This window comes from Electrophorus electricus, chromosome 2 (genome assembly GCF_041902795.1).
Source record: "Electrophorus electricus isolate QZ-2024a chromosome 2, ASM4190279v1, whole genome shotgun sequence".
NCBI lineage: Eukaryota > Metazoa > Chordata > Actinopteri > Gymnotiformes > Gymnotidae > Electrophorus > Electrophorus electricus.
The window spans coordinates 30489235-30514875 of record NC_137498.1 but is presented as its reverse complement, the minus strand read 5'-3'; the positions used below and the strand labels follow the sequence as shown (position 1 = coordinate 30514875).

The following is a 25641-nucleotide window of genomic DNA, read 5'->3' as shown; positions in this document are numbered from 1 at the left end:
TCTAGAACAACCCCACCAGAACAGCAGCTAGAGACCCAACAGCCTTGGCTTAAAATCATAATATAACAAACTTTCTCACACAGGAAACCAGCACGACATGCCCTGGTGTAGGTGTGACCGTGTACTGGAGCTTTTGTTCAGTACAAATTCACGCACACACACACAGACAGGAAGAGGTCTCTGTGTGTCCAGATAATAAAAGACTGCTGTTGGGTGCCGCCAGCCCTCGTTACTGGCACGCGGAGGGCAGGAATCTGCCTCCGAGCCTGGTCTCTCCTTCAAAGCAGCTCCTTCCATATCAAATGTGGGGCTTAAAGTAACCAGAGAGCAGGCTTTTACTTTTCTCTAAATTAGCTCAGGCAACTCAATTTTGGTGCGGTTTCGCTTCCACCACTGCCTGCACGGCTAGAGCACCATGATGTCATTGCTGGGTTGTAAGCACATGTGGAGGAAAATAAAAAAGGTTCCCCCATTTAGCAGTAATTTGTAACAGATCTGAATTAAGCTGGCTGCCAAGAGCTCACAGGGCTGTTTTCCCTCCAATTAAAAGACTGTAAACTCCCAAAGTTAGGATTTTTGCAGGTGCTGCAAATTGGGGTCAAGGAGTATCAAACCTGACTGCTTTTTGCGAAATGATACTCCATTTCAGTGGGATATGCGGGGGCTTCAGTTCCTTTTGGGGTTTTTTTTGTAACTGAAAAAAATAAAAAAGAAAAAACAACTCTACAGGAATGTGTTTTTTTTTTGTTTTTTTTTTGCGCCATCTGCCAAAGTCTTCAAAGCTGAAGAAGGGCTCCATTGTCAAGTGAGGACAGGACAGTCAGACAAAATAAGACTGAGGATTTGTGAGTGAGCAGGTTGGATTGCCCCTGCCTCCTGGCACTGGAGACTTCTATGTTGGCTACCAAGCTGACAGGCCTGTGGGCTGCCATGCTTGGAGTTTTTTTGGGGGAAATCCTTGGTACTCCCAAATCCTTGGTCTCTTCTGTAGCAGGAAGTAGCAGGATGCATCCCAGTTCTCTGCGGTTATCTACACGGCCTCTCTGGAGAACCACAACTGCAGTGCTAGACATCTTTTTATATGGACGCAACTTTTATCACCACTTGAAGGACAGCGATTACAGACCATTGCCTGTTCAGACGTTACCCGGAGCTTAAATTGGGGCATGCTTGCATCTGCCACAGGCCACAATATAAAAAAGAAGCGAAGTCAGCTCGGTTGCTGGGGAGCATGTGGTTGTGGAGAGATTTGTGTCGGTTTGCTTATACATTAGCACTGAAAGCGTGACTGTGTCTAATACTCAATAAACCTGTTTTTTTCTGCCTTTTTAGGACCAGAATCATTCGAAACCATAATCGGCTTGGAATTACTGTCCTCCAGATTCCAAACAGAAAACCTCATCTTTTGACTGTGGTCATGATTACAGAGAAGCACTCTGTATGAGAGGGTGTGTGTGTGTGATATGATGCTTGAAAAATATTAATGTGTCCTTGCAATGTCAATAATATATTTGGCTACTACTGTTTGGAATGACCCATTCATCTTTGTGTAGATGCAGGATGCTGGTTGTAAGTGCTCTACCGGCTATGCCAGGCCCCTGCAGTGTGTACTCCTATTTCCCACTTGGTCATACAGTATGTGACATCACTGCAGGATGTAACATCATCAGCATCTCAAACATCAGACATCCACACCAGCATAGTGAGGAGTGCTGTTTATTGGCACTTCTGGACATGAAAATTGGATTCAAATTTAGCCAAGAAAGCTTGTTGTGTGATAAAGCTAAACTGCCTTGTCAGCATAGAATTATAATGCTACTGCCAAGCTAGCACTCAAACCTGACATTCATCTGACAGGCTTCTCAGAGTACTTTGTCCAGTGGTCAGTGACAGACTAATTTTTTGGAGAAACCACAGACTTACTGTCACGGTGAGAGAGGGGCATAAAAGACCCTGGCAAACAAATGAACTAACTGGTGTGTGTTAATTCGTTTATATTTGTTCTTTAGAGCCTCCTGCAAGAATTGCAAAGATGTTGCGTGAGCTCAAACAGTCAGCTAAATTCTGAGTGTGAGCATCCAGAAATGCTACCAGTTCTGTTCAAGGGTCCGACCAATCTTGCAGAGGATGGACTTCACCATGGCGACCTGTGATCCACTAGTGCAGAGAGGCACAGCTCACTCCCTCTTCTACCACCCTGGGTCCATGGGCTTGAAGAGGTCCACAAAGGATTCTGGGTAGTACTAGAGTTTTCTTTGTGAAGTGGTGTGGATGGTGTGGCTTCTTTGTATTTACAATCCATTGAGAATTAAAAGGCCATAAGATGCCATAATCCTGGCATCTCCTGATCTGTAGTAAAAAGTTATAAAACATGTTAAGTATATTAAATAAGGTCATGACATTATGAGCATAAATAGCAAATATTTTTGAATGGTGTACAGACACTACGAAATCACTTACTGTTGAGTTTACTGTTTCCATGTATCAAAATCAGTCACAGGTCCCACTTGAAATCCCAGTGTTTGTGCAGCAATGCGTTCAAGTCTAAAGAGTGATTATATAGGACAAGCTCAGATATAGAACAACTGTTCATGCATGCAGCCAAGACAGTAATCAGTCAGTGGGCAGGATGTAAAGTCTGCAAGCCAATGCAGGAGTGACATCACCAGAGGGCAGACGTGTCTACAGGGTTGTAAGTACCACATCATCTTAAGTTGAGAAGCAAGGCCTTGTGCCGTGATGAAATGTTTTCTACGTAATGACTCTAATTAAACTGTACAGCCACTTAGAATTTTATAATACAAATTCTACAGTCCTGACGGTTGATATTTGACAAAGTCTTTCATGTGATAGCATGCAGTTTTGAATACAGCTATAGTTGTTGCATTGTAGATAATGTAGAGAAAAGCAGAAATCAGCATATCCACAAAACCTTCATCACTGCTTGTGTTTGAGGTAATAGCTTACTAATATACTGGTTTCAAATGCTGATATGCAAACATCACTTGTAGACATCATATTTCATGATTACTGCTCCTTTCACTGTCAATTTAATTCTTTTTGGTACGCCAGCCCACGCACCAGACATGGAAAACATCATCCAAGTCCGCTGGCGGAAACCGAAGGTACAATGCAGATCTCTTCTCCATCACTCAAAAAAAAAAAAAAAAAAAAATGCTCAACACCATCTGGGGTCTGTATACAGTCTGTTTTTTTTAGTCAATCGGTAAGCTTCTCTACAAGGAAGCAGTTCTTCCTAACTGTCAGTTGTATGTGTAAGAGCAAGCAAGGGACTCTGGGTAGAAAATCTGGGACTGAAAAGAAGAGAGAAATTCCTTTGGTGGCCACGTTGCTTACAGCAGCTTTAATGTGACATTAACAATTTATGTTGGTAAAACCACGTGTATTCAAAATTAAACAAATGTCAGCAAATGCTCATGTAAAATGATCCTACATGAGCCTACATTTTCACTCTCTGAATAGATGACGCATCATTACCACTTGTTAGCTTGTGTCTGACAAGAGTGGGCATTCTAGTCAAAAAGCAGCTGACAACTCGGCCACGGTTGCTCCTGAAGCGCTGGGCCTCTTAGCAACGTCCCCAAATTAATTTACAGTGTTGTAAACAGTGAAATTTCTTGCAGCTTTAGAACAGCAGCAGGGCAGAATGTAGCTCTAATCTTTTCCACTTATAGTGGAATGTGGCTTTCTCTGTGCCCAGTTTCTCTACACCACATATTTGCTGTTTGTTTTGACCACTCGCTCCACAGGGAGAGAAAGGGAAGGAGGAAAAAGATTTCAAAAAAGCAATGGAAACACTCAGCGACTGCCAAGACTGCATCCATTTTCTTCTAAAACTATTCAGAGTGATGCAATGGGACTGTTACTGGGTTTCACTGACAGGAAAACCACAGGTACGTGTACATACGTACACACACACACACACACACACACACACACACACACACACACTCCAGGACTGCGCTTGAGACGCACCATGACAGACACTCAAAGCCTCCAGAGGGCTTTCTGTTCAGACTGTTTGAATGCCACTGTCTGAAGTCAGACTTAAATGGAGAGGCAGGATGCAAAATATGTGCAACACCTTATGTGTTTAACAGCACAAAAGCCTGAATACCACGGAACCCTGTTCATTGTCCAACATTTTGCAGAGTCAACAAAAGGCTGGGTTTCGGGCCCGGTGGGCCATGATTCTGACTGTCTGATTGTGCCCACAGAGAGAATCCTGCCTGAGGAAATTAATAAGAGGTCAGCAAGTCTGAGTGCAGAGGCTGTCCTGGTGCACACCAGAGGCCTGCCTTGGAATCCCTCTTGGGCCAGTTTGGGTCTAGACAGGGAGCTTTTGTCTGGACCCCTCATCTCTGTCTTTCTAGATTGGGCACCTGGCGACTTCTCAGTTAATTACAGCAAATACTTTGAAACTACTGGCAATCACACTTTAAAGCCCTTAGGTTTCATTGCACCATACGTGTATATGAATAAATTTCAAATGCACTGAGTAAAAATAATTTAATTTGAATTTCCTCCCCAGTCAGTAGGGCTTAAGCTTTCTGGGGAATAATGGACATTGAACATGGACATCTGCAATCCATTGAGCAGTTTCCTTGGCTACTGATAGTGGTAATTGATAAATGTGGAAAAGCAAAGTAGACCCACTTCAGGTCCACCCCCCCCCCCCGCGCGTTTTGTGTTTTATTAAAGCAAATCTAAAGATTGGATGGACACACAGTACAGTGTGCTGTGTAGTACAATGAGGCACGGCTATTCTGGCATGTAGGAAGAATCAAAATCATGGACTTTTTCACCTGATTCCCTAAATGTAGCATTTAAATGTTTTGGTCCAGCTATTTAGGGAAACTGCAATGTTCGGATGCTAATCCACCCCCACCCAATTTCTTCACTGCTTACAGAAAAGGTATCAGAACGTCTTGCTGAGTTTATGCTGACTTTACAACAAAATGCATAACAATTTTGTCCAGGAAGACATTTGTTTATTGAAAGAACTGTAGCATGGAGTCAGTGAATGGATGTGTGACAATGCTTCATGAGATATTTATAGAAACATGACCCCCTCCTCCCCACTATGTCCTGAAAGAACCAAATTTTGCCCAGAGTACATAAATCCAGAGAAATAAAGAAAACTTTCATCTGCCAAGACTCAGCTGCTTTCAGAGAGGCACTAGTTTCTCCGCACGGTTGTATAGACAGCAAAAGATGTATTCTCAGCCTCTAAATGAAAACCTCAGTCTACAACAGACTTAAGTAATTGGACTCTGCTCCATAAGAAAGATGTGTGAACAGTGAAGTCAGTTGGCTGTACTGCCTCTTCAGGAGATCAGCTAAGACATTACTTCACTGACATTCACAGGGACACAGGGAGTGTGCTGAGAGGCTGAGGTGTGTTTAGGCCTTAAAAAGGGTTTGAGCAAAGCCCACAGCCCGCTGACCCCCCCCTCGGCTGGCCAGCAGACTGATGGCGAGAGGGGAGCGGTGCCTGCAGGTGTACAGCCTTGATGAAACCTGAGCTATAATACACACAGGCTTCTGATCGCTCATGTCTGGGCTTCCCCAGGAGGGAAAAGAAGCCCGTTTCACCCCAGTCCCTTGCTGCATATATTTCAGGAGTTTCCAAATCACCCTCGCTGACCTGGGGCAAATGGAGGGAAGAGGGCCGAAAAAGAAAACGCCGGACAAAAAAAAAAAAAAAAAAAAAAAGCCTCAAGGAACACCGGTTTTAATTAAAAAATAACGGCTCTCGAGCACCCGCAGTCAAGGTTTCACAGCTCGTCATGGTTACCGGCGAAGAGCTCTCATGCTGGCTCACTCAGGAAGGGGATCGAGTTTGGGTTTAATAGTGCAGCGTCTTTGCTAAAGCTCACGGCAAGTTTGTCCTCTGTTGTTTGCTCTGGCATGACTGTTTTATTTTACTCCATAAGCTGCTCCCTCTTCCAAAGAGTAGTGGCTCAGTCTAGAAACGATGTGAAGATGCAGCTTGACCTGATGCAGATGAGCCTTCTAGAACACCTGGAAGGCATTCTAGAATGCCCAGAAGGCATTCCAAAACACTCGCAGGACCTTCCAAAATATGCCTGATTTGAAGGGGCAGGGCCAGAAACCAAATCTGTTTCTATCTGGTGCTGAAGACCAGGGCAGTGGTGGCTCAGTGGTTGGGGTGCTTACCTGGTGATCGGAAGGTTGCTGGTTTAAGCCCCACCAATGACGAGTTACCACTGTTGGGGGCCCTGAGCAAAACCCATAACCATCAGTTGCTAAAGTTGTATTCAGTCATTAGTTGGAAGCTTCAGCTAAATGCCATAAAATGTAAAAAAGAAGACCAGACCCCATGGTGTTTTGATGCATATTTTTTCCTTTTGTAGTTTTTAATTAAAAAAATGGACAGTTTCAGAAAAAATATCAGGCACCATCACTCATCCATGTTCTTGGTATTCTGTTACATTTATTTGTATGATGACTAAACACAACAGATTACAGGCATGGCTGTGATGACTAGGTAAACAGACGAACTGTGCCGTCAGCCCCTGAGGAGAAGACCCAAGGCTGGGTGGGGTGGAAGGCGACATCCAACACCCCCAGGTCATGGGTGATGATATGACCCTTCAGAACTTTAACAGGGACAATGAGAGGATTCTGCAACAGGTCACTGCAGGCGACAAAAACAAAGAAACCAAAATCAGAGCTTTGGACAATGAAGGGTTAGTGCAAAAGAAGAAGATGCTTTTCTCACTTGTGAGCTTGAAAGTGTTGGGAGGGTTATAGTTACAATACAACCCAAATTACTGTAAATATGGTTTGCAATATATACATCAATTAGACCAAAAAGTTGTGGGGAAAAAATGGAAACACACCATTCTCTAACTGAGTAGAAAGAGATGTGCGAGAGAGCGAGCGAGCTGAAGCAGAAACAAGCAGTTACACTCAGCAGATGACGGATGTGCAGGAAAGAGGTGAAGGACACTCACTTGTAGACCATGCCATGACAGACAATGACGGTGCCATCGTCTGACCCTGAGGCAAACAGGGGGTAATGCTTGTGGTAGGCCACGCCCCTCAGAGCCTTTTTATGGTGCCTGGTTGGCCAGGGACAGAACACACACAGTCAGTAGTGATGACAGCAGCTGTGTATGTGCATCAAGAGCCTGGCCCCAATCATTCAGGTTCAGCTTTGTTTTGCCATTTGTAAGAATTAAGGTACACATTTTGGAATTCAAAAACATGGAGCTTGCTCAGAAAAATATAAATAGTAAAAGAGAAAAATATTAAGCTAGAAAATACATTCGCACACACAACAGGCTGCTGATCTTCTCAAGGCAATTACAATTCACACAGAACTAGGGTTAAACTCTGGCCATTCTTGACATGCATTATTTTCATTTACAAGCACCCATAATTACCCATCATCTTCCACTGTCCAGAGCTTTCTGACCAGAGCAACTGAAATACCAGACTAATACAGAATATGATAGACTACTATCTACAGCACACAGACAGTAATTCTTCAGGATTCCTATGCTCAGTCCTGATGTCTTTAAAACCCTTAAAAATACAAACACTTTTGACCTTAAGTCATCAGTAAATGAATATTTGTTTGCCACAAGAGGTGAGAATAAACCTCCTAAAAACCTGAAGTCCTAGTTCTAGCTCTGTTCTGTTTTTATCAGGCTTCATATGTGAAGTACACTTTCTGAAATCAAAAAACATCTTCATTTTTTTACAGCCAAGTCCTCCATCTCTTGCCTGTATTTGTTTTTGTCATCTCAAAAGACGAAACCGATTTCTGAGGTGCCTCCAGTCATGCTCAGGCCATGCAGGCTGCGGGACTCACCGGAGCACTTTGTAAGGCTTTGTGGACAGGTCCAGATCGAACCAGGCCAGCCGACAGTCGTAGCTGCCACAGATCACGTTGTCGCCTGGGGAGACACACAGAGCAGTTTACAGCAGCAGAACAAACTCTTCTGTCCATGAATGTACATCTAGCTAAGAAGCCTTGGGCTCTGTTAACAAGATGTCTGTGGTTCACCACTCTTCTCCACGTCATTAATCAACTTAAGAGTAGCCGTCAGAGCTTTGACAGCGAGCCGAGACTCCCACACAGCCATCTCTTCCTGGATCCAGCTCCCTGATGGGACTTACCTCCTGGATGAACAGCCATGCTGGAGATCCACTTGCAGTTGGCCATGAGCTTCTTGGTGAGTTCTTGCTTGATGAGGTTGTAGACACGCACATAGCGCTGCGTGGCCACAAGGAAGTAGGGCCGGGATGGGTGGAAGGATACGCACTGCACCGCACCCTTGTTCCGGTGGAAGGGGTTCTGCGTGCGTCTCCTGCTCACCTGGTGGATCACCACCTGCAGACTGCTGCCATCGTCAGGCATAACGCATGCCAGGTAGTCCCCTCGGCCATGCCAGCTCACCTGCTTCACAGCCTGGGGTAGAGAGTGTGAGATGGGGTAGAGTGGGAAATCCCATGCTTTAAATTATGTTTGTAAGTGTGGATTTGTGAGTCTACAGTGGGTGTGTACATTAAGTGTTCTTATATACCTTTGCTTTCCTTTCCATGTTTTCCCTTCTGTAGTTTTATCACTTATTATTAATAAATCTGTTAATCCCTTTGGGCAACAGTTGTTAATTACAATTCATGTAAAGCAATTTGAATTTGAATTACAGCAAGAGATGAAAGTGGGGTATTACTACACAAAAGTCAAAGGTCAAAGTCATTCTGCGGTAGCCTCACCACTATTAATCCGATTACAACCTCAGAGACACGGTGAGACCTTATTTACGGCCGCCATTAATATCACCTTCAGTTTAACCAGTCTGCCAATGGGTGAGGCAACGTTTTATTTTCCAGTAGTTTTAACTGGACACTGGAGGCGTCTTATATTTCTTTCCATTTCAGGAAAGGACAACCACGAACTTGTGGGTTTTGCCAACAGTGAAATACCTCATTGCTACGGCGCAGTGAAATACCTCATGGCTATGCTAAAGACTACAAGGGAAGAGAATGGAGGAGGATGACATCAAAATATCATCGTTTCCCCTCACTGTACACGCTCTGATCACCACAGCATTGTCAGTGTTGGGCACTCAGTCGCCCCTTTACTGCTCGGCAGTAAACGAAATGAACCCATAGCATCAGCATGGCTAAGACTGGTTGGGTGTTGCAACACAACACGCAAGTGCATATAAAAGCTTGTCCTCTTTGGTGCTACACCAAGTAGTAAGTGTTTGTGTGTCTGTGCGTGCATGCGTGCATGTACTGCTGTGCCCTAGAATGTGTGTGCTTCCTGGGTACCTTGGGGTGTGTGAGAATGAGCCGCTGGCCTTGCTCCTGAGCTTTTCCCTCAGGGACAGCCCACTGCACCTGCTGATCCTTGACCTCCTCTGGTTCCTCATAGGAGGAGATAAGCTGGTCAGTAGCACTGCATATTAACCGGTCACCCAGGCCAGGGTTCACCAGGATCACATTCTCCCCACTGCACCGAAGGAGGGAGAGAGTGAGAGCGGCAGAGAGAGGATGAGACGGAGGGAAGGAGACAGAGTGAGAGTAAGAGAGAGTTATTCAGCACTGGAATAGGTAGGTATCAGTGACTTTACCTAAACTCTGTGAGCTTATACAGACTGAGGTCTGTGTGGACTAATACAATTATATTCAACTTGTTTAATATTGTTTTTTCTTTCAGAAACAAAAGCAGTCTAGACATTCAAACCAAGAGACATTGACCAAAAAACCCCCCCAAAAAACAAGCAAACAAAAAACATGAAGAAACCTTGACAGGAATCAGGACTCAAACATTCTACTCCAATAGATTTTTAAGGCTTTACATGAAATATTAATACTATATTTTTAGGACATTTTTTTCCAATCACAGTTCAGCTCCACCTATACTGAAATTCTAAGAATGATCACATTATAGCTTGTTTACTCGCACATAACAAACATGGTTGGCTCACACATGGTACTGTGGTGTATATACACCTGAGAGCTTGTGTGTGTGGCTGGGCCAGGCTAACCCCGAGAGGGCGGGCACCTGAACTCAGCATGGCAGTGTGCAGGCACAGAGGTGTGGGGTCAGGGGTGGTGCTTACTAGCTCACTGCGACTAGGCTAATGGAAGGGGCGGGGTTCCACGCAACACTCTTCACTGGTCCGCCCACCTCCATTGTCTTCAGGCAGCGAGTCGTGCACACCTCCCAGAAGCGCACTGTGCAGTCGTCAGAGCCTGAGGTAGAAGGACAAAAGATGATGTGCAGTCCCAAGGTGAGGGGTCAGCTACTTGGGAAGCCTTTCAACAACAGGTTCAAGAGTGTACCTGATATTTCTGGTTTAATCGAGACTGACACAGATTGATAAGGTTCTCATAATCGGGAGTATAATTTCAGCGCAGAGAAAATTTGTAAACATGTTGAAGAGTGAAGCTGGAGAGTGTGTGTTTAAGGGTGGAAGTGCATCGTGTGTGTGTGTGGTGCTGTTTTTGGCCAGGTTATGGTTCATCAACAGAGTGAAAGCAGAGCCTCCAGACTGTACTGCATCAAGCAGCACAGGCCTGAGTGAGACCTAAGCACCAACACTCACCCTGTTATCCCACAACGCTAGCCCCGTTGTTCTGCACTGCTCACTGCGTTACTCCACCTTCACTGTTCACCCCATTACTCTGCATTAACTCTCTCCCCTCACCGCATTACCTTGAGCCACTCTCCCTACTGCTGCTGGTGTTGTTGACTCTGGTCCATCGTCCCCAGTTGCTACCTGCACGCTTCATAAATGCGGGAAAAACAACTCGGGGGGGGGGGGGGGGGGGGGGGGGGTTGGGGTGGAGGAGCATGCGGGCAGCTGGACGGCCAGTGGGTGGAGTGTAATAACCCAGAAAAACCATGATGGCTTTTTAAGTAGTGAGCAGAATGCTGACGGATATAGCAGGGCGGGGCGGGGCGGGCTCTGGGGCTGAGGCCAGGAGGCCCGTATGGCATACATAGATGTGGTCGCCTGCACAAAGCTCTTGGGCTCGGCTAGGCACAATACGGATGCATGCCTGGATGGGTGTGCTTGCACGTGTGTAGCGATACATGCCGGTACTTCTACAGACAGGCTTCCCTGTGTGTAATTTTGGCATGGCTGCCGAACCTAAATCAGATATGGAGGTTTGTAATTTGTTTTTATCCTTGTGCTAAGATGTTTAATGCTAACAAATCCTTGTTATAAGAAACATTAAAGAAGAGATGTTTATGACATATTTTACGACATATTTAAGCTCATGTGAGTCCAGACATACAATAATAATACATTTGGCTCACAAAACAAACATCAGACATTTCCTGGTGTGATATATCCCAGATTGCCTGTCTGCCAGGTCTTGGGTCCAGGTGTTGGCAGTATGTGGTGCATGGTGGTGGTGTGATTTATCGTGCTACGTGGTTCACATGGCTAAATACTTCCTGTGTGTGGGGCACTGGATCCACGTCCCATCAGCCTGCTGCTGACCTTTTGCATCTCCTGTCTCCGCCCCACTAATTAGTAGTCACTCCCCCCCCCCCCCCCATGGCTTCATGGATGGACTGTACTCTGGCAGGCAGCTGCACAGACGGAGCCAGTGCACTTTGGAATTTTCAGTTGTCCATTCAAAACAATGACAAAGAAATCCACACCCGAGCCCCTTTTCATGGACAAGTAATTGTGTGCACCATGTGTACACTATATATAAATGAATGTACTCACTGTGATCATGTAAACCTGCTGTATAATAATCTTTTATGGCATTGTAGGGAGTCACTTGTATACAAATAAATGAAGCAAATATTTTATGTTATGTTTGTTGATGCGTATGAGTGGTGATGTTGTTCGCCGATGCATGTGCAAATGTGTGCACCCGTGGTGCCAGACCACGTCCTCCCACGGGTTAAAGCCCCCCCACTCTGCAGGATGGGCTGGGCTGGCGCCCTCATAGTCCCCCAAACATGTTTGCCAGGTCGCGTTGTCGTGCGATAGCTTGAAATTAGAGCAGAAACATTTAGCGGCTGTTAAACTTCAGAGAGAGAATATCTGTATGGTAAGAAGGGCAGGGGCCAAAACAAATAAATATATTTTTTGATGTACAACAAATGTTACAAAGCTCCTGAAGTTCCCTGAAACAGGTTTCTCCTTTTCATACTTCTATGTGGCTTTTACTACCACAGGTTTTAGAACTACACAAGGAGGTTTTCCAGTTACAGAAATATAGCTTCAGATACAGCATCCAGGAAGCTACGCCTCACAGTCAGCAGAAGGTATTTAACTGTGAATGAGGAGAGCGCAAGAGTCGTTAATAAAAGTGGTGTACACGATTTATGATTAAGTATTCTATTTTTTTTACTTTTCTGAGTGAACTCCATACTTTAATAGCAAAATGAGTGATTTTAATACATACAAATTGCAAATGCATCTGAGCTGACTGAACTAATGACCCCCTGAGCCAGGGGCAGACAGGCAGAGCTGACTGAACAAGCCCAACTCTATGAGTGACATTACAGCAGTTAATCAGCATAAACACAAAAAGTAAGCAGGGAAACCATGATAGGGGGTCCCGTGTGGGGTGAGGCAGACTATAATGCCTGGGAGGTTGTCATCTGTCTTTTTTTACTGTGGGAAAGGACATTTTATTACTGCCTTAATATATTTTACAGCAAGACAAAAGAGCGGCCCTGACTACAGTGGCTTTGCATGTGGGCTTTATGGAGTCCTTTGTTATGGACAGCTTAAAAGATATTGGCATTAAATTATTGCCAGCCTCTCTGACCCTGCCCCCCGCCAATTATTTCCAACCCCTCCCACTTCCGCTTCTTTCATATCTGTACGTCTGCGTCTATGACCACAACCCCAACCGGCCATGCTGAAAATTTGGATTTATAAACAGACTCTCAAATGCAGTACTAGTGTGTAGAAATGCGTCACAAGGTAACTTAGACTTAGGTCTGCTCCAGGGGACAGGATGCTTGCCCTGCCCTGTGGAGACCAGACACCCAAGGTCCTGGGCTAACTGCCACTGTTTACTAATGACCAGGATGAGATTGTTACCTAGGCTGTCTCATTTAAATGCTCCATTGCGAGCAGGTTTTCATGCTGTAGGGATTGGTTGGGATTCTGTGGCTTTGGCTGCCACCCCTCCCTTCCCTGGAGCAGAGAGGAGCCTACTTGGCCTCCTCCTACCATGGTTCTTTCATATATTTTATATCCTCGAGGCTAATGGTAATCAGATGGCTGGTCCTACTGAGAAAATACTCAATTGTGGTGTGCGTTTACGTATCTGAAAGAAGACGGAACCTAGTGGTCGGTAACGACCTGCAGACTCAGCTCTTGGGCCAGGAAAAGGGTTGATATTAAGGAAGCCCCCCCTTCCCGACCCTGCTCTGTAATCACCCCAACATTTCTGTCAGCAGTACTTGGTAGGACTGAACCTTTTATACTGATCTGGAATCAGCTGTACAATGTTTATAGTTTTAAGAGGCAGTTCTGTTTATAAGCGAAACATAAAAGTCCTGAGGTTATGGAAGAACAGAACGAAGAACAAAACATTCAGAAATGATTTGTCGTCAGTGTTGTTCCTGAGATTCACAATGACCAGCTGGCTGGGCACACAGGTCCAAAAAAACGACATAAATGAAGTCTCTCCCCACATCAAGTTTCCCAGAGCAGCTAACAAAAGCCCTACTGCCAAAAGCCATAAAAACAAAGGGGGAAAAAAAACCTAAAAACAAACAAACAAAAAAAACCCCAGTCTACACAGGAGAGTATGCTGAGTGGCAAGCTAGCTGTGACTGATTTATCTAGTCTGAATGGTGACAGGCCAGTGGGACACAGGATGTGGGACATCTCGACACTCATTGTCGAGTCCATTGGGCTTTCTCCCAGTCACTTCCGACACAGCCGTGACAACCTCATGCCGGGGTTTCGGGGGTGATTTAGCTACTGGTAAACTAAAAGCAGATGATGGCTGATTGTGTGTGTGTTTACTACTCTCCATGGATAATACTGAATGACTGTCAAATACAGGTCAATGGAAACAGTGGTGAAGCATGCACAGCTATGAAAATACTAACCTGAGACAAGCCACTGTCCACTGGGAGAAATGCTGATACTGCGAATTAGGCTGGAGTGGCCGTGGTACACCTGGTCAGGGAACAGAGAGGAGCAGAGCAGGCCTTCAGAACCGAACATCTTCCAAATCGACCACCTTCAAAATGCGCCGGTACGGAGCTCCAAGAGGCAATGGCAGTTAGTAAAAAAGCCCAACCCTTTTGTGCCAATTTCAGCTGTGGTAGAACTTAGATTTCTGCATTTTTCAGGTTTGAGTCAGTAATGATGAGGAGATACCTCACGTTGGCAAAAGCAGCCCCCAAAAATAGCTACTACACAAAGAATCTTGAGGCCTTGCCAAGAAACCCATACTTTTGTTAGTTTGAAACTCTGACACCTCTGAAGATTTAAAAAGGTTTTAAAATAGTCGGTGCAAAAGCGGCAAACTGAGGTCAAGAGCCTGCTGAGGTCAATCAAAGCAGTGATTCAGGTGGGAGTCCATTCCATCTCGTTAGTCCACTTGCACACAGATGTCTGCTGGTTCTTTTTATCGAGTCCAGAAGAATGACAGACTAATGCTTGGTTTAAATGTCACCACTTTTATAGCTACTGGCTCTCTGATGCATTTTAGAAAGTTTTGAAAAACAGAAATATTCCTATAGTCTTTCTTCCCCTTCTGAGCAGAGCAACACAAATATAGATTTTCCCACTATTTCCCACTAGAGATGTGCATTTAATCACTATTCCACACTTGAGAATCTGTTTTTATAAAGTGACCTGGTCTGATCTTGAAGCAGAACTGCTGATCTGGGACCAGTTTCTTGGTAGGCATGGGAGATGCTTTAAGAGAGCAGCTTCATGGTGGATGGCCACTTACCAGGGACTGCAAGGTGGGGAACGGCTGCAGGTCTCGGGGTCTGGGCAGCTTGGGAATCAGGTCCTCTGGGTTCACATTTACCTGGGACATGCAGCATAGTGCAGTTAGACAACATGAACACTACTGAGACCACAGTTTGAATACACACACCTCACTCTCAGAATCTGACAGTTCAGTAACCAATATTCCGTCATTAATGTCTATACACACACACACACACACACACACACCACCAACCAACCACTCACACCCCCGTGTGTGTGCATTGTGTTGCTCAGGTGTCTCCCCCCACAGGTGTGTGCAGGTGTGTAAGGCTCAGGTGACCCACCCTCATCTTGCGCTGGCGGGGGCACAAGTAGAGATCGAGGCAGCGCTCGAAGCGCTCTTGGATGAAGCGGGAGAAGGCGGGCACGGCACGCAGGCTCAGGTATTTCTGCGGCAGGAAGCTCAGCTTGCGCTCGTCTGGGTCCTGCTGCTCCCACACCTGCCGCTGAGAAGGGAAGAGCGAGCAAGTGAATGTCCAGAGCGTTCAAGGCAAATGACTAGAGCGTTCAGGCAATCATTTAACAAATGTTCCTAAGGAGACTACTCAAACACATTGTGTTTAGTTCTAATCAGTTTACTTCAGTTGGAAGAAACTGAATTTCATCAGGCAAAGGACACCTGTGAAAAAGCAGGTATAGTTGTAGGTAAGGTCAGCTAAAGTCATCGCTGTGTTGACTAAATAAAAACAAAAGACAAATAAAACAAAAAAACCCCATCTCATCCCAAAAAACACCCCCCTCCCCACAAACTGCTCATGCACCTGTTTTAAGTGATTACACTTTAAATTCCTTTTAAACAAATTCTCAACCTCTGGAAAACCTCACATATCACACATCATAGATCAACAGACAGAGTGGGCAGACAGAGTGGGCACACTGTTTGCATCAGGCTCCGAACTACAAACAAAAAGTGTGTGTGGCAGGGTGTTGTTAGGCTCTAACCTCTTCATCAGTGAGCAGGTACTCCGGAGGGGGATTGTAGGACTCCTCATGTCCAGGCAGACGCATCTTTGGAGCAGGAATGTGCATTTTGTGTCGCCCAAGGATAGCATTGGGGTCCTCCTTCGCCCACAGGTCATAATACTGGGGTGCCGTCTCTTTGGGTCGGCGGGGCTTGATCCAGCCCATTTTGATGGCGTGAACCAGCTTCCCAACCTAATGATGCAACAAAGGGGGACACAGATACACACTCACACATGGGAGCTGTGATCAGAAGCGGTAGCACACTAACACTACAGGCTATTTGGAGCTCTTTACGCTCATGTGTAACAATTCACCTATGACCAATTTACAGCAGCATGCCAAATCGATATGTACTACCTATAGTGGAGAACTCTAAGATTGAATGTCTACACCACCACTCTAACAAAAGAGTGGGTGACGCTGCACATACATACATATCTATCTATTTATTTTTAAACACTTTATCTCAAATGTTTGGGGGTCTCATTTCTTTCAGCTTCCAAATTCAGAACCCCGTTACTGAGTAGCTCAAGACCTCGTTGCACTCTGGTAAGAAAGCCCTGTGTGGGAATCATTATGTCTAATGCTATACAGATGCGAGTAGGTTGGAGTCCAACTGTTGGAAACATGACTCGTCCGGTCCAAGCGCAGACGCATTACGTGCGGCAAAAGCAAACGCTGCTTCACTCCGCATGCTGGGAGACCAGCCGGGGAGGTGGAGATGCGTGGAAGTGAAGACAGGTGGAGGGAGAGCAGGGGGACTTGCCTTCTCCTTCTCGATGAGAGAGGGGATGAAGCTGCGTTTGTCCGCGGGTCTGTTGGTCACTGGGTGGATCATCACCTCGTTTGAGAAGAAGTCAATTGCGGGCTGGGTGGAAGGGATGGGATGAGAGATTGAGACCGAAATGAAACCAGCAGGTGGAACGGAAAGGAGATGAGAGGTGCACTACATGCAACTGGTTTCCTTTTGGAAATATGGGCGTAAAAACACTAAACACTCTTGAGAATTAGCAGCAGACGTGTAAAAGATTAATAGAGAACATCTGGGCTACTGACATCTCCAGACACAACACACACCCGTGCACAAGCACACACATGCACCCAGACACACTTACAGACTCACAGATACACACACACACACACACACAGTCACACGTGCATGCAGACACGCATACACATACACAGGCATTTAACGTGTTACACAATGTCGCTGATGGTAGGTGGCTTTTTCAAATTCACCACATAATTGTCAAATAAACGTTTGTCTGAGGCTGCATTTCACTGGTCTCATCACACGAACCCTTGAGTGTGGAGTGACTCACTCTCCGTTTAGTACATAAGCTAACACATGGTTAGCGCTGATGCTAATAAACAGCACCCTTGTGTCTCGCTGATGCGCACGACAGCGTTTAGACATTACGCACAGTGTGGCCCGCCTACTAGCGACAGACAGCTGTGGGGTTTTGCCCTGAAATGAGACCAACTGCTGGCTTGTTGATATAATGAGGTCTTAGCTCATTTGTTAGTGACTGAAGTTTGGGTTGTATGTGGCCATGTTAACAGGGGAGATCAGGAAGCAAAACGGGAGGTTAACATCAAGCACACTGTGTAAAATGTGGGTTTGTGTTTGGGCTACCTCGTACTCGTTGAAGTTGACATCACCAAATTTGCCCTGCTGGAGACGGTGCACCAGATCCACCTGCTCATCTGACAGACACACGTCTGTGCCAGTCATTTTATCATGTATTGTGCGCCTGCTCAGGGGTGGTGGGGTTGGGAAGAAAAAGAGAAGAATGACTAATGTGGATAGCAGTAAAAAAAAAAAAAAAAAAAAAAAAAAAAAAGTAGGTGTACTGCTTTTTTCAAGCTGTCATCTTTCCTCACCAGTAATCAGGATTCTCCATCTTGTCCAGGAACTCATCCAGCTCATCCTTGTTCCTGATTGGCTTGAAGATCTTCTTGCCATCGAGGTCGTAGCCAATGTGGGGATAATCCTTGTACCATTCCATTGGAATATTACCCACTGTGTTGCGAATGTCCTGTGAGCAGAAAGCCAGAGAGAGAGAGAGAGAGAGAGAGAGAGAGAGAGAGAGAGAGAGAGAGAGAGAGAAAAAGTGATATGGAGAGACTAGGACAGAGCGTGATGTGGAGAGAGTGAGAGAGTCTCGCAGGTTCAAGACACATCCTTTCCCTCCATTATAAAAGCTGCAGGAAAAAGCAAAGTAATACAGCCTGGTACCACAACAGAGTCTCCTGCACTCTGCTGCGAGGGTCAGACAGGAGGCCCATCTTCATCTGAGCCCTGATGAATTCACTCAGGCCTTCACCCATCCCATTCCCCCACTGCTCATTAATACCCACGGCTGAATAAAGCCCCAATGTGCAGGTGCAGAGGTGGTGCAGGCCCCTCCCCTACCCACACTCCCACCCCTTCATACACTCTTTATTCCATGGAGTAACTTGCAGTACGCCACAGCACCATTACACAGCCAGAGCAGCTAATAAACCACAGCACTTTGGTCTGAAGAGAGAGATTTCTTTGTCTGAGAAACAAAGCAGAGCCACTCACACACACACACCAGACAGCTGAAAGTTCTCACAAAGGTTGTGAGCAGCACTTCTATGTGAAGCCTGCACCTGTGAGTGATTTCAATAAAAACACCCCTACCATAACCAATTAGGATGGAGAGAGCAGACCAGTCATGATCTCTCCTGCATGGACGCGTGCGCACACATGCACTCATACTCACACGCACACAGAAACACGTACATACAGACTGAGATCACACTCTCACACAGGCGCGGGCAGCTGCTGAGTCCGCCCACTCCCTACTCCTCTTCAAAGTGGCGTGTTAGCCTCTAGCCCAGCTGAAACATCGGCTGAATGCCGGTCTAAATGGCATCTCATTGGCCAGAGCCAAAATTCCAGGATTCTGATTGGCATATTATGGAAGGCTACTCCCACTTTCATGCCACACCATGTTATAGGACCCAAAGTAATGCCTAGTATAGGATTGTGAATTAAAGGGGGTTTCTGTATCACCTTGGCAATAATGCTGGCACATCTGCCAAGTCAGTGTCAGCAGGGAGAGGGGGTTGAAGTTCAGGCAGAGTGAATGACTTGGTTGCTCCATAAAAGTTCCCTTTTTGGCTATAAAGTAGTTGCTTTAGCAGCATGTTGGGGGGTCACTGTTCAATGAGTATTGAGGCATTCTATCAAAATTTTGAGCCAAGATTCCTCTGTGCACACCCAGAAAGCTTCCTTCTGCATTAAGAGAAACGAGTCAGTTCTGTGGATGCAATCCTTGCCCATTGTTTCAGTGGTTGGGGGGTGGGGTGGATAACTGTTTAGCAAAACAATCATGCATTTCATGCAATCACGTATAAATATGAAGAGCTACTAAGGCTAAGGAGGACAGCAATCCTTAACAAATCTTCACAAACTCATCAGCCCTTCTTTTTTGTGAGATGAACAAACAGCATTCCTGTATTGCCTCACAACCAACTTTTCAATCATCATTAGCAACAATAGCATCATTTTACTGAATTACCACTTTGAAATCACTTACAGGTTTTCAAGAGAGTCCACCAGAGCTGGTGCCAGGTTCTGTCGCGTGACGTAATGGGTCACAAAAGGGGGGCTACGGGGAGCAAAAGTGAAGGTCTAGGAGTCCTTTCCAACTCCACTCAGGACAGCAGAGCAGAGGGACGCAGCATGACACCAACACTGGAGGGGCATCCAACTCACCTGCTTTCAATTCTCCAGGCAAAAGAAGCCTTTATGAAGTGTCAGTAAGGTATGAGTCACAGGGGAGGTAGGGGTGGGGGTGGTGGCAGTTAGCCGGAGGTCGTCATTCATTTGGACACAAAAATCTCAGGGAGTCCTCGGGGCTAACACTCCCATAAGCTCTCTGCTTAGACCAAGCTTGGGCCAGCTGAGATATTGAGCAGAGACAGAGATCTGTGGGCCCCTGTGTATGTCTAAGGTACAGTACAGTATACTGATTACCGCGTAATTACAGCTTGTATATTCTTATACACATCAAGCTAGTTTTTCTACAGTGGTGTCACTGCAGAAAAACTTTCAGCATTTATTCTTAAAGTGATTGAGTACACAAGCTGTGAGTTTCTAAGGAAAATGGTAGTTAAAAGGAAATGACTTAGAGAATCCACTGCTTGAGCCCACCATACCCTCACAGACTCGAAGGTCAGCAGGTGACGTATTGTGAGGCATCCTTTCTATAGTCTATAAGCTAAAGATCCTGGGTGGTTTGGTTACATTGGAAAATTATAGACATGGAGCACAGAGTTGATGTAATGCCACAGCTTTTACAACTTTTCAACTAGGATACATTGCCAAGGAAACTTTGTCTTTATAGGGGAAGATCAAATGGGGAGAGCCTAGGCCTTAAACAAGCATCTCATCCTCTTCACACTCCTCCTAGGATGGAAGGGTAAACAATGCACACCCCTACCATTTTCTGAGGTGCTACTCAAAAGGAGCCCACGGCAACCCAAAGGTCCCAGACTATCAGGACTCAGAACAGGGCCCTGGCTTACACCCAGTGATCGATTCCTGCGAGGGGGTGGTGTGCTGCCTGATCACGGACACAATCTGATGAGAGAAACAGCACGATTCCTTGCCGTCATAACAGCAATATGCTGTCTTGCATCTAGGACCTCAATTTATTAATAGGACAGAACTTCAGGGCTATTTGGGATAAACATGTATGCTGAAGTCACAAATATCCTAGTGCTCCTTTCTGAACATGCCCATCCTTTATCACTTACCCTTTAACTAGATCACACATTTGCTTTGCTTCAGTTCACTTCTTTTCCTTAATCTGGGTGAAGAGACAACAGGCCACTGGAGTCCCATAATAATGGCCTGGCGTTAGGCAATATTAAGTGTCTCTTTTGGAATTAACAAGACAGGCTGGTGAGAAAGCAAAAAGTTGACTAATCGAGGCTGTGTGATGAAGTGGCAGGAGGCTCCTGCACATCCCCATGCTGAGAAGAGAGGCTGTTAACTGCTGGACGTGCCCCTGGACACAGAATCCAAGCCCACTCTGAACTGGGCTCAGCTATGACATGACGCCGATGGATCAGACTCCCAGTGGCAAGCCAATGACGGGCCCATCCATCATGGCAGGTCGCGAGACCTCAAAGCTTTGCCGGAAACCAAACAAATGGAGCAGAAGAGCCGAAAACGAGACTTCCTCTCTGGTTTCCATGGGTGGATCAGAAAGCCACCACCGGTTGCGCGGGGCTTTAGTCGGGAAGGGGTAAAAATAAGCTGGTGCTGCTGTCAGGGCAGTGGCGAGGTTTCTGGGGAGGAAACACCACAGTCGGTAGAGAGCATCACATTTTCCGAGAGTACTGCAACATAGAATTCCGCAAGGCTCTAGCTTAACTTTGCATTGGGAATCCAAAAATGTGGAATTAATACATTATTAAATGTTGGAATAATGACCAAAATATATTTGAAACAGAAACATCTTGGTTCTTAAAACCGGAAATATTTTCAAAATGCAAGCCTTAAACAGAAACTAATGACTATGGAGAAAACCTTCCATAATGCCCAAGAACAGACTGTTGAGCTATGATTAATGTCACTATAAATCATTTCTCAAATAAAAATATTGCTGAAAGAAATAAGAGAGTGTTCATCTAAAGAAGTATGATGTAATAAAACAACTGAATGGTATGCAAAAGAGTCAAAATTTGAATCTGGTCTTCCCAAATGTTTCCTTAGATATGCAGTATTCCACATGTGGTAAGAAGTCAAGGACATGGGCTGATGCACCCGACTAGAAATAAATGCAGTTATCAGTGTTCTCTGACTCGAGCCTGCTTCTCAAAAGAAATGAAGATAAATCTAAGCAGATGAGACACCCACAGTCTAGACAATAAACGGAAGCACATTTTTCACTGAACCATTTCCCACAGATTTTTTTTTGCATCAGTTTACCACAAGTCAGATGAATGCACCAAGAGGAGACTTACATTTTTAGGCATTCTGTCAGAATTACATCACTAATGTTACCCATTACCCCTTGGTGCGGGAACCCCCAGTCATTTTTTTTATGCAGACTATAACCTGAAGCTGTCTTGACAAAAGGAATAACAGACATCCTCACTGGAAGCAAATGTGGAAGTGTGTTCAAACAAGAATAAGAACCTGCTTGTTTCATTTAGCAAACAGCTTTAAGTTACTGTCAATCCCTGCCAACAATCAACAAGCATGAACACATACTATACAGTACCAGCAGATATGATACACCACATCAGGGACCTCACAAACTATAGTCTCCATCAGGTACCACCCACCCACCCCCACACACACACAAAATCAGAACAGAAAACACTAAAGACACTCAGATGCAAATATTCATTTTCCCAGTAGCATTTTCACCAACACAGAGTGCCAGCCTGGACATATTTTGGCTCATATCACTTGATGAAAAATCTTTGCAAAATACATTCCACTGTAATCTGACTTTGAAGAACAGGGTTTGTGTGCAGGAATGGCAAGAAAACCTCTGTGTACCCTGTGGGTAAGAGTGATTTGGACCAAACCAGTGAGTCACTGGGAGCAGCAAACACCACAGCATGTCCTTAGCTGCTAGCTGCTACTTTAAAAAACCCAACCCCCGCCAAAAAAAACAAAAAAAAACAAACAAACCTAAGAACAGCATTGACAGTAAAGCCAGAAGTGCAACACCATTGTAGTGCTGTGGCTCTACTAATGGTCATTTAGTGCCCCCTGCAAAATGTCTTGGTTTTTCTTCATTTTCTCCTTTCCCTCCATTCTTAATGCCAGAGGCACAAACCACTGTCTGCCCACCACCAACAGGGTGCCGTCAGTCAGGAGCACCAGAATGGAAGCTGTTGTTGGATTGGGGATCACATGCCTGAAGTGCAGTGATCCTTACTCCCTGGCTGAATTCCTAAAGAGCAGAAAAAACCCATTAATATTGATGAAAGTTGAAAATGTCCAGGGGAAGGGTATCTGGAGAGTCTGGACATGGCAGACAAGGCCTTGGCTTGCCTTTCTCCCCTTCTGTTTAGTTCGTGATGGTTGGGGAGTGCCAGGCGCTCCCACTTTGCTTCAGGGAAGACGGGGGAAGGACTGGGCCCCATTGCGGTTTCAGTGGACGGAGAGGACAATGCTGACTGCTCCGCACAGACCTCTGAAGACCAGGGATCATTAGAGGGCAGACACAAGGAATGCTGGATGTTCAGAGGGGGGGAACAATGAAGTCATTCCAGTCACGGCTGCCACAGGCTGCACAGGACTGGGCATCTCTCGGCGCTTTTTAAATGATCTTTGAAAAGATTATGAATACTTCTACTTAATCATGGGCATCAGGGCAAAGTCAGGTTAGATTGTTAAGACATACTATTTGTGCATGACAAAATGGAAGAGTAGGGTGGAAGGTGGATTATGAAGTTGTCATCTCATGCTCAGTAAACAGAAATGATTAGTCCCAGGAATTAAATTTAGCTCATGGTATATTCCATTTAAACAATGCTTACTGAAGCAGTGAATAACAATGGGTAGAACAGAGACAAGCTAATAGGATATTGTGAGTAAATTGAGGGGGGGCACAAATCCACAGCAGGTTTGGTCATAATGGACACGCTGTGGTCAGACTGGGTGTAAGCCAGACGTGTCTAAGCACACGCATGGCGCACGCACATCACGTGGACAGTCATTTCAGCCACAACATGGTTTTCTTGGAACCTATTTACCAATCTGACTCACGAGTGATGTGAGTATACTCTTGCTGGCCAACAACTTCCAGGGGGTGTGTGTGTCTGGCCTATTTGAAACCATGCGATATCTCTACCCTGATTGATTGTCTGTGAGAAGCATCTCCCCTTGACGGCTTGTCAAAGTAAACTGGCATGGTGAATTAACACAAGAAGAAGGGAATGGCAGTGCGAGCACAGGGGGGGAGAGCAGAGGAATCGGAACCAGACCCCACTAATGACTTAACCAGCTGACAGGGGCGACGTTTCGGATGTGGCGTATCCACTGCAGGATTTGCGGTCCAGGTCCCCTGGTCTCCGGACAAGCACAAAGGTCTATTAGGGAAGTGTGTTTGATATTCTGGACATTTATGGACGGGTCTGGGTGCACTGGAAGATCTCCAGGATAGGGGTGTTGGTGGTGGTGCAGAAGCGTGCGGAGTAACAGTGCACACCTGCATTGCCCACACAGACACACATCTGTCAGTGGTTCTATCTTTCAAACGCAGGGAAAGAGGATCCCCAGACTGACGAGACAGGGAGAGGGACAGGTCGACTGGCCAGCAAAGAGGCAGGACACACCTCTTAAGGGAAGAGAGTGTGCTACATACCCTCAAAGGATGACATGCCCCTAGGGAATTCTGGTAAAGAGTAACATGCACTGAGGTAAAGTGGTTTCTTTGAGTTTTGAATTTGAGTTTGTTTTCCTTGACATGATGTGTTTCAAGTTTATGGTTGGGGGGGTTTCCAGCACTGTTAAATTGGTCACAAATGTGATTATAATGCAGTAAAAAGTGAGGCATCACTGCTTGACCACACATCATCTCAGTTCAGCCTGCAAAAGTGAGGCCTACTCTATACACGGAGTACACACGTCACACAAAGCGAGCCCTACTCTATTTGATACTCTATCCCTGCTCTATACACGGGTCACATAACATGACCTGCCAAAACACATGCACTGAATTACTTAAAAATAAATAAATAAAATTTATGCTCAATTGCAAAACCAAATTAGAATTGAAATGATATTTCCTTGTAGACTTTTATTGTGTTGTATTTATTGTTTGGTCATACCAGAAATGCCTGTATGGCTCTGTTTAGGACAAACAAACAATTTCTGTTAAAACTTCTAGACTGTGGCTACATTAAATTATTTTACACTTTAGACACATAGGAATGATGCACCATCCTGCATTATCATTTTACATAATAGCAAGCAAAGCAGCTGTTTTCTCCAAAGTCAGCCACTTTAGTGAAATCTATTAGAAGCCTACAGCATGCAGGAGGCAGCAAGCCATATCAAAAATACAACTGGACAAACCAAGCGCTTCCCGAACCTACCATCACATGTGCCCGAGTGTGTCGAACAGTTCAGGGTGACATGATTTATGAACTCTCAAGCTCCTGCATGGGCTCGGTAGTGATGCTGTAGCTTAGCAGTCCTGGAGTCAGTACAGCGTCTTGGGCAAGGGGAGGCAGCGGAGGGCATTAGCCTACTCTGGCAGGGAGAAGCCGGCTCGGAGTGGCAGAGCCACGTGTGGGAGACAGCCGGGTTGAGGTTCTTCTCCGCAACTGCAGGTTCCCGGTTCCCTCTAATGGGATCATTTATAATCCGAGTGATGTTCACCCCGGCACAGAATTCACCCACTGGCTCACTTTCCATTCGGCCCTTCCAACTGGAGCACCACACACGCTGAGAGAATGGAGGCCGACGCCTTGTGCAGTGTGCTCTGCTGCATGAGTGTGTGTGTGTGTGTGTGTGTGTGTGTGTGTCTCTCTCATGAGTGGCAGGGGCACTCGGCCTATTACGGATTCCACTAACAGCTACCGCTAACAGCCCAGTGGAAAATTCAGAAATTGGAAAACGACTGTGGATGATATCCAAAACCACGCATCCTGAATAAAGAGTATT

The 25641-nt window shown here is 45.5% G+C and overlaps 1 protein-coding gene across 2 annotated transcripts in view; it reads right to left on the bottom strand.

The window, feature by feature from the left end:
• Window positions 1–6367: 6367 nt before the first annotated feature.
• bop1 (BOP1 ribosomal biogenesis factor) overlaps window positions 6368–25641 on the bottom strand; it is a 47162-nt gene continuing 27888 nt past the window's right edge. For both annotated transcript variants that reach the window (XM_081698379.1, XM_081698368.1), the window contains exons 4-16: window positions 17856–18010; window positions 17608–17725; window positions 16738–16839; window positions 15951–16163; window positions 15293–15454; window positions 14965–15045; window positions 14116–14180; window positions 10128–10265; window positions 9334–9514; window positions 8173–8464; window positions 7865–7949; window positions 7002–7109; window positions 6368–6682 (exon numbers count right to left, since the gene is read on the bottom strand). In XM_081698379.1, coding sequence (XP_081554505.1) covers window positions 6529–6682; window positions 7002–7109; window positions 7865–7949; window positions 8173–8464; window positions 9334–9514; window positions 10128–10265; window positions 14116–14180; window positions 14965–15045; window positions 15293–15454; window positions 15951–16163; window positions 16738–16839; window positions 17608–17725; window positions 17856–18010 — 1854 coding nt within the window. In that variant the 3' untranslated portion in view covers window positions 6368–6528. The remainder of the gene's footprint in view (window positions 6683–7001; window positions 7110–7864; window positions 7950–8172; window positions 8465–9333; window positions 9515–10127; window positions 10266–14115; window positions 14181–14964; window positions 15046–15292; window positions 15455–15950; window positions 16164–16737; window positions 16840–17607; window positions 17726–17855; window positions 18011–25641) is intronic.